General features: G+C 36.4%; 1 protein-coding gene across 4 annotated transcripts in view; it reads right to left on the reverse strand.

The window, feature by feature from the left end:
- Positions 1-2400: 2400 nt before the first annotated feature.
- The window catches only part of LOC108439741 (guanine nucleotide-binding protein G(olf) subunit alpha), a 53833-nt gene continuing 46225 nt past the window's right edge, over positions 2401-10008 (reverse strand). For all 4 annotated transcript variants that reach the window (XM_017718303.2, XM_037536855.1, XM_037536856.1 and 1 more), the window contains exons 8-12: positions 9232-9290; positions 7782-7902; positions 6655-6785; positions 4452-4519; positions 2401-4069 (exon numbers count right to left, since the gene is read on the reverse strand). In XM_017718303.2, the coding sequence (XP_017573792.1) occupies positions 3923-4069; positions 4452-4519; positions 6655-6785; positions 7782-7902; positions 9232-9290 (526 nt within the window). In that variant the 3' untranslated portion in view covers positions 2401-3922. The remainder of the gene's footprint in view (positions 4070-4451; positions 4520-6654; positions 6786-7781; positions 7903-9231; positions 9291-10008) is intronic.

Raw genomic sequence — 10008 nt, forward strand, 5'->3', positions numbered from 1 at the left:
TGTAATTCCATGCCATGTAATGATTTTTTTAAAGTTTGATTTTGAGTAAAATTTCAGCTATATTACTTAAAATAATAAAAACAACTGTTATGGTGCAGCTTGATGGCTGTATTGACAGCCTTTGGATGTTGGATATAATGCAATACTTGCAGTTGATCTATTGAAATTCAAATGTAATAAAATTTTAACATAAAGCAACACAAACAATACGAAAACCAACTGCAAAGCATGCAACTAGGTGGCAGTAAAGATGTACAATCTTTGGACTGGATTAGCATTGTCCTTATCATGTCCCAACACAGTAGTGTTCAAAGTTTGCTAGTTTGAAAGTAGTCAGTCAACCAACAATATCCAGCAAACAGTGAACCTATGCAACAGATCTACAAATAAATCTACAGAGTGCATGTATATGGTGTGTACCTGATAAAATGGCCAATGAGTGTAGTTACTAGCTACATGTACCTATTGTAGATATGTGTACATATGTTTTAAGTCAATACATATATTTAACATTCCGATAGTAGCAACCTACTGTACCCTCTTTGACAGTCCAGCTTTTCAGTTTGTTCCATTTCAAGGAACTTGGGTTCCATTCCCAACAGGGCCATGTCACAGCCTACACAACATGTATTTTGCATTACTTTTTTACTTTTACAATTGGATTTTAGTGTTGTGTGACCCAGTTGACATGCATTATTATCAAAGGTTGAGTGTAATTACTGCTATCTAGTTGCACCGTTATAGTTAATGTGGTTGAAATGCTATTGAAAATGCCCTTTATTGCTGTAATTTTTGTTTGTAAGTTTTGTATGTAAAAGGGGGTTAAATGTCATTAAAATGTAAAACAAATCTAAATTAATAAAAAACTGTGAAATATATATTGTTTTGCATTTATAATCCAAAGGTTGTGCATCATTACTGACACTTAGAAACACCCTTTACAACACAAAATTTTAGTGTGTGTAATCTGCTTAAAATCCAAGTGAAATTAAAAAAAAAAAAAAAAAAACAAAGCTGGTGCATCATTACTGTGAATTACCTATACAACATACAGCTGATTTTAGTGTCGTACATAATGCAATCGTAAGGCAATTAAAATTTAAATTTGAAAAACAGCATGACATTAATTATCAAAAGGTTTAGTGTCCTTACTGCCACCTAGTCGCAGCCTCGGTCAATTGTTGTGTAATGTGAGCCAACACACAACTGAAATTCAAAATTAAAAAAAAAATGTAAAGAATTCATCACATCCTACTGGATGAATTCTTCCAAAGGTTATCTTTTCCGACACATCTGCACACTTTATAGTTAATTTTAGTGTAGTATACACTAAAATGATTGATGATAAATGAAGTTAATAGAACGTAAACCACAGATGACGGTTCTGTTAATCAAAAGTTACCTATACAACATACAGCTGATTTTAGTGTCGTACATAATGCAATCGTAAGGCAATTAAAATTTAAATTTGAAAAACAGCATGACATTAATTATCAAAAGGTTTAGTGTCCTTACTGCCACCTAGTCGCAGCCTCGGTCAATTGTTGTGTAATGTGAGCCAACACACAACTGAAATTCAAAATTAAAAAAAAAATGTAAAGAATTCATCACATCCTACTGTATGAATTCTTCCAAAGGTTATCTTTTCCGACACATCTGCACACTTTATAGTTAATTTTAGTGTAGTATACACTAAAATGATTGATGATAAATGAAGTTAATAGAACGTAAACCACAGATGACGGTTCTGTTAATCAAAAGTTCAATGAACTAAAAATTTTGAGGCAACCAGGTTTTTTTTTTTGGTTTTTTTTTAAAAGCACTTTTTAGTGTATAACATGATTCAAGCCTCAGTGTAAAGGGTTCACAATCCAAAGGTTGTGCATCATTGCTGCCATCTTGTTACTTTACAGCTGGTTGTAGGTTGTGCAGTTTTCAGCTATTGAAGAAACATTAAACAAGAGCTACTGAACCAGCATGACAGCCATAATCCAAAGGAATACGAAATATTTCTATGTAGTCCTAATGATTTTATTTTCCTCAGTTGTGCAATTTGCATACTTTTGAAAAATAATGTATTGCTCTTCTGCCTTTCTTGTTCATTCCAAACAAATTACGCAAGTTTCAGGATCTATTAATGTTGCAAAACATCTGGTGAATATCTAAGTTTAATGATTATTACAGCACAATGCTATTATTAAATTCTGCAGTGTGATGTCTTTGCTCATTCCCCATTACACAAAGTCTGTTACAATTTTAGGCTAGTAGGGGAAGGGGCAAGAGGCGGGGCAGAATTATGGAGAACCAATATTACACTTGCCTTATATGTTCTCATAAACTGTGAAAACCAGTTTTACATGAGTAAATCATAAGGACAAATGGTGGGACAAGCACAACTGCTGTCAGTATTGCACACACTCATTTATTCCATATTTTCTTTTCACTCCAAACATGCTTATCTATGTGTGTATGTACACATCTTCACTGTATACATAGAAATCATGTATACACCTAAACACACACATAATTAAACATGTAGAATTGTACATATATATTTATATAGACCTATAAATTTACATGTACGCACATTTATAAGAGTGCACACAATGCACTCTTGCATACACACTACACAGTCATGCGTCTGGCTCGATGTCGCTCTCTCTCTCTCACACACACCCACACACACATACACACACCCATATATATTGCAGACATACTTCATATCGAAAAAGGTCCCTATGAAAACAACACCAGGTTGTGTTTTTTGAACACTTTAACTGATCTCCAATGTTTTTAAAGCTTAAAAAGAAAATATAAAAACAAAACAAAAAGCATGGTGCTGCTTTATGTGAGGGCAATGGAATTCATTTGCATAATGTATACAGATTTTAGATACTTTTTTTCTAAACAGCATTTTTTTCCTTTTATATAAACAAAACAAACACAAAAAAAAAAAACAAAAATCTATAGTAGGTCCCCATCTGCAGTCCCTTCTGCTGAAAGGGTGACATCAAGCTGTACAGCGCAGTCAAAAACATACTTACATCTCAGCTTCATTTACAGGTACAGCCATAATGAAGGCACAAAGATCGATCTACAAGTAGATTTTTTTTCCCTCTCTTTCCATAAAGTTGTACAAAATAAGAACCTTTTTAAAATCTGTATAGGAGAAATTTAACCTTGCACAACGTGCACAAAGTTAAGAAATGGGACATCTTTCTATTTTCACCCAAAGTGGTCTGAGGACTAAACAAAATGTTTGAACAGATCAGAGGAACTGTGGTTGCTTTAACTTTTCAGAGTGAACTGAAAAGTTCTAGAGTCTCTAGAGTCTCCCTTCACCTACCACAGCTTAAAGCAAGACATAGGGATCAAACATTACAATGCTACATTGAGTGTGTCCATTTTTGAAAGTAAATACAGTCAGTTAAAACCTGATGCAAAAGTGCATTACTTTACTCTTTTTATTTTTAAGTTCTCCTTTTCCCAGTATTCACCCCTACCCCTCCATCTATGGGCACTCTTCAGTGTTCAGAATGAAAGAGCAGCAGAGAGCCCAGAAGCCTGAGAGGTCAGGGGGTCTGGAGGTCACAAGGTGATGCAATCTTTATAAATTGGCAGATGCCAGATTGCATGTATGTGTATGTGTGTATTTATAAACACTCACATCACTCATATACTTTTTCTGTATATTTATACATTTATCTTAAATAAAAAAGGAGGTAGCCAAAGGCTTAGTGGAATGGCAAAAAAGAAACATTCCTCCATTCAACAAATGTTTAAAAAACAATGACAAACAAGAAAAGGTGGGTCTGCCAAACTTCAGTAGTACATATTGTCCATGGTTTTGGCCTTGTTTGGGAGTACGGATGGGACTTAGGAGACAGGTATGTAAAAAGCACTCTTGCTGTTGTGAACCAGATCACAAGAGTTCATACTGCCGCAGGTGCATTCTCTGGATGATGTCCCGACAGTCATTAAAGACCCGGCGGATATTCTCTGTGTCAACAGCACATGTGAAATGTGGATAACAGTAATGACGTCCATCTCCACTTGCAGTGCTGATCCTCTGTTACAAAGAGAGTGAGAGAGAGAGAGAGAGAGAATAGAGCATGAATTAAATTTCTCATAATAATTACTAGGATTAGAATTACCCACAATTATCAACTTACAAGCCAATTTTTTGTTTTTCCTTAATATTGGATCAAAGTACAGTGATATCTGCCCAAACAACAACATCGTCAATAACCCACCTATCATCAAGTAAAACCATTCAACTAGCTAACAGATCCTCCCAAAACAATGATTCACTAAAAACAAATATGCCACTTAGATACATGTCACTGTGAAAAATGCATTACATTTTCCCATTCTTGTTGACGGCAACAATTTTAATTCTACCTAATTTTAATTCTACCTAATCTTAATGCAAGAGCTCAAAAAAAACTTACCAGGAACTCGTCACGAATGAAATACTTGGCTCTTGTTACTCTTGGGTCTTCTCCTGGTTCTGGAGTTGCTAAAATGTAGTGGTAATTTTATTAAAGTTTTGGGACAGAGAAGTATGTTTCTAATTTGCCATGGTATCTAGAAAAACCCTTAAGTGGAGTGCAAATGCTCTTAGATTTCATTTTCTGAACACACACACCAGCTAAATAACGCGTGCCTTAAACTGGGTGCACTATGAAACAGTACATCTGCTGTTACATCAAGCTTGGATCAAGCTTGGATGCATGAATATTTCTTTGTGAAACACTATGTTGACTTAAAAGTTTACAGTGAAGGGAAACAAGTATTCAAATACTTCTGTTTTTGTTATTTAATATACTTCTAGTGGAAACGTCCACAGGGCGGTACGGTGGCGTGGTGGGTAGCGCTGTCGCCTCACAGCAAGGAGGGCCTGGGTTCGATTCCCTAGCCGGGTGACTGGGGTCCTCTCTGTGTGGAGTTTGCATGTTCTCCTCCGGGTTCTCCGGTTTCCTCCCACAAAGACATGCAGTCAGGCCAATTGGATATGCTAAATTGCCCCTAGGTGTGAATGTCTATGTCTGTCTGTCTGTCTGCCCTGCGATGGACTGGCGACCTGTCCAGGGTGTATCCTGCCTTTTGCTTCAGCACTTCCTATTGGCAAATGGGCTTAATGAACAGATTCACAATTTCAAAATCCTTCTTAAGGTTTCAAAAGCAATTAACTCAAAAGGTTAGCAAAGAAATGCCAGCACCTTTTTTTAAGCCATCTGGCTCCATGTCTGGGGTCATTGTCTTGTTAAACATTTGTGCATTATTATTTTTTAGAAAAGGAGTATTGTGTGGGATGTGGGAATGGGGTTGAGGTGCAGTTCTTCGCATTACTCAGGGATTGTAAGTTCCCTTGAATTTCCAACTGCACATGGCAAACAAATTGTACTGTTGAGAATGTTTAAGTCTTTGCTATGGCTCTGTAGCTTTTTCCATTTAAGTACTGGCAGCCCTGAAAACTTAAGGAAGCTTCTTCACCTTCACCATAATTGCTACTTGTTGCATGAACTGTTCCCAAACAATTATGAAATTTGTATAAAATAGGTACAATAGGTATATTTTAACAGTGTCGAAGATGTGTTCCACCAGAACAGCAATGTTCTTACTGTTTTTACATACATACTTTTTTATTTATAAATACAAATGAAGCATATATATGCACTAGACATATATAATATGTGGACATTTGACCATCACATCTATCTACATACGTTATGGTCTAGGGAGTGTTTTCATAGCATTCTCAACCGATTTGGGTATAAATCCATCCTTGCAGACGTACACCCATACATGCTGATTGTCTTTCCTGAATGGGATCTTCCAGCAAGACGATGCGACCTGCCATGCGGCTAGAAATGTCCGACATTGGTTGGAAGAGCATAACCAAAATTTCCATGTACTATCTGGCCAACTAATTCCCTAGACCCGAATATATATATATATATATATATACACTACCACAGTCCTGCTGCAGCATGCTTTACACCATTCCAACCGATGCTTGACATTGCACAGGTGATATTAGGCTTGTCTGAAGCTAATTGGGCATTAAAACCTGTATCATGAAGCTTCCGACGCACAGCTCTTGTGAGGTGATATTGCTACCAAATGCAGTTTGGAACTCTCTAATGAGTGACGTAACAGAGGACAGATTTCTTCGCGTTATACACTTCAGCTTCTGGCTACCTGATCTGTGAATTTGTATGGTCTTCATGGCTGCTGTGGTCCATTTCACACAATAGTTCTTACAGTTGACCAGGGCACATCTAGCAGGTGTCTCACAAACTGTGGCTAAGGTGGCATCCTGTGACAGTGCCATACATAGTCATTCAAGCTCAGCAGTACGACCCATTCTACTGTCAAGGTTTGTCTACGGAAATTGCATGGCTATGTGATTGAGATCATATAAACATGTTAGCAGTGAGTCTGGCTAAAACAACTAAACTAAATTAGGAGGGGTGTCCACATAGATTTGCTCATACAGTACATTAAATAAAAAACCAAACCAAAACCAAAGTGTCTGAATACTTGTTTTCCCCTCACTGTATTTCTGGCTGCTTGGAATGGAAAAGGATAAGGAGATATGGAAAAGTTTATAAGGAGATAATATCAAGTATCAGGACACAAAAATATCACCTTCATTTGGTATGGTGTAGCGAGCATATTCTGGGAAATAATCTTCGATTTTGGATTTCCCAGCTAATACTTTCTCCGCCAGCATGTCCTGTTTGTTGAGGAACAATATGACTGAGATGGTCCTCAACCACCTGCAAAGAGACACAGAGGACTCAGTCAGAAGGAATGCTTTTTCCTGAGTTTCCTGAGTTTGAGAGTTACAGTACTCTCTGGAATTAATGACACTCCTAATTATGAGCAAAAATCCTGAAGTTTTGTTTTTTAAATGGAATAATGTTTCTATGTGAATGATGTACAAAATAATGTACCTTCTATTGAACTAACCTCTAAGAGACAATACAATTATTTAACTGTACAATTTTTTCTTCCAAAGGAGGAGTCACAATCAATGACATTTTTTATTTAGCCCTTTCTGAAATTAAACTTCTCCTACAATATTCAATGAGGCAGAGGGATATAAAGCTATTATAAACTATTTTCCTTTATGCATGAAACATAGAAATGCACGGTCCTCTTTACTGTTCTGTACTTCATGTTTGTATTGTTTACTGTACAGTGTTTTATGTAGTCCATCATCTACATTTCTTGTATCTGTTGTATTTTGTACTATGTTGTTTAACCTCATGTCTGCTGCTGTAGTTAACTGTAACACAGTTTCCCAGAGGGATTCATCCACATGCTTTTAAGAAATATTTTATTTATTCATTAGGAATCTGAATGGTTTTGCCTAATACAGACTCTTTCACAATTTATATATTAGATCAAGCTAATAAACACTGACCATTATGAACTCAGTAATTCTAGGGGACAATGAATTAAAATGGTTAAAACTACTAAAGTTTTTTCCTCTCCAGAAACCAGGTTGGTGTAGTCAGTAACACCTCTGCCTTCTAAGCTGTAGACTGGGGTTCAATCCCCTGCTTGGGCAAATACCCTACACTACACCACTAAGAGTCCTTGGGCAAGATTCCTAACACTACCTTTGTCTACCTGTGTAAAACTATGAAATTGTAAGTCTGCCAATGTAAGCCATCTGCTTCAAATGCCATAAATTTAAGTGGAAATCTAGACACAAACTGTCATGGCCCAAACCCAAAGGCCTACTAAATTTGTAGAAGGACAGTCACCTGTTGTTCCAAATACTACGAAAGAGGTCAAGAGCTTCTCGGAGTCTGTTTGTGTTGTTGTCTTCTCTAATGACCATATTATAACTGCTGCTGGCAACCACAAAAATAATTGCGGTGACATCTAGAAGGGGAGAGAGTGAAAGAACAAGCAGAGGCACATCTTCAAATTCACTTCTATTTCAATTATATATTTTAACACATTGCACATTTTAAAAGGAACATCTGAACCAGATCCAGGGCATAACGATTCCTTTATGGATAAACAAGATTGGACTGGCTGTATAATGACCTGGAAAATTACTCATAATGAACAGTTTTGTCCTTCAGTTCCACCCATTTCTTCTAAATCCTTATATAGTGAAATTATCTGATTATATTGCAGATTGGTCAGTTGAATAAATTAAGAATAAGATATTAAGGAAAGGGTCATTTGGAGTTAAGAGTTTGTCAGGAAATCTTTGCTCATAGGTCCAGGGTAGGGCTAGATTAATAACATAAATCAATTTTCCATGGTTTTGAAGCACAAAAAGATGAACAAAAGACTTATTAATCTGGCCTGTTGTGTGCAACTGAGAAATACTGACTAGAAACTGCAACAGATATTCCACATAACTAAAATGCAATCACAATTTTGAAAAACTGTTACAGAAACTAAGTGTTGAGGGTTTAGAACTCCTAATGAGACAAAAACTTCCCATACGTTTAAATGTAAAGTTCACTAACGATTTTTCATTAAAGCTGTTTTTTTGCAGATATTTACAGATTACTACAAATTCACAATGAAATCTGCAGGGTCATATGGAAACAATTAAAGAGATGGTATTTTGTTTCTTTCAGACATGTAAATACAAAACATGTAAATGCATGCTGTAGTAGCACAGATTCTGTTGTCCTTGACAGTTTCATAAGGCCAACAAATCAGTTTTTGGATTCATTATATGTTTACATCTTCTCAAGGCCTAACATTCTACATTCTACAATTGATTCTGATCCACCAATTCGTGATGCAAGATCACACGTTAATGTGAAGATCTCTTAATGTGTGTAGACATCACACCTCACATGGTCGTAAATTTAATTCTTTAAAAAATTTGCTGTGCTAGGCACTTCTAATTAACATTTAAAATCTGCATAATTCAATGTTTGAAATGTAGGTTCACAGTGATCTGACATAATATGGTACATTGTAGAGACATTGTAGGGTCCTATCACACCCATCATTTTCTCTATGATGGGTGTGATAGGAATAAGGAATATCTATAATATAGACAGTTGTCCAGGGTGTTTCCTGCCTTCCTCCCACCGTGAATAATGAACAAATTGTGGAAATTGAAGTGGTAAAAAATAATGTAATAAATATAAAAACTATAAAAAATATACTGAAGGGCAGCAATAAACATCATCAGTTAAGATGTCTACAACACAGCACAATATCAGTTGTCAAGCATACCATTAAAACACTGGATCCACTTTCTCCTCTCATCTCTTTGTCCTCCCACATCAAACATACTAATGGAGTGAAGACAGAAAAAAAAAAACAGAAAATATGGTCAGTGCACATTCTTCTTTCTGCAATAAAATGACTTCCGCTAGTGAGACACATGGCACATGTCAAACTTTTCAATTGGGGAACACTACATGCTGTCTAATAATCCATTAATAATCCGACCAGTAGCTCAATCGGAAGAGAATACATCCATGTACACACCGGAATAGCCTTGTCCAGTTGAAGTCATTTGGAATACAATTTCTATCCGATCGAACAAGGTGGATAATCCTGTAAATAATCCATTAAATATAAGAAAAATAGCCATGTAAACACCTGTATCCGATTACATTACCAGTTCTGCGCATGAGCATTCGCAAAAACAGAGAACTCATAAACTGGCTCTGGCAAAAGTTTATAATGTTCAACATGGCAGGAGCAGAAACTGGTCTGCAGAGGAGAAAGTTTATGCTTTGAGCTTTAAACAACGGTGGTGGGGCACACATCCAGCTTATGTGTCTCAGAACATGATATCTTCCTCTCACCCATGTGAGGTACATTTTCTGACATAGTAAGTAATTAAGTCTGACATTTTTAAAGCCATTAAAAACACAAGCGTGCCAACTGGAAACTCATCTCACGCCGACTGGACCTCACATGATGTTCGCTGTCATGGTAATGTTTACTCTAAGTGGTACTCCATGCATATGCGTCATTTTTGATCAGATGACTTGTAGTGCG

This window comes from Pygocentrus nattereri, chromosome 3, assembly GCF_015220715.1.
Source record: "Pygocentrus nattereri isolate fPygNat1 chromosome 3, fPygNat1.pri, whole genome shotgun sequence".
Taxonomy (NCBI): domain Eukaryota; kingdom Metazoa; phylum Chordata; class Actinopteri; order Characiformes; family Serrasalmidae; genus Pygocentrus; species Pygocentrus nattereri.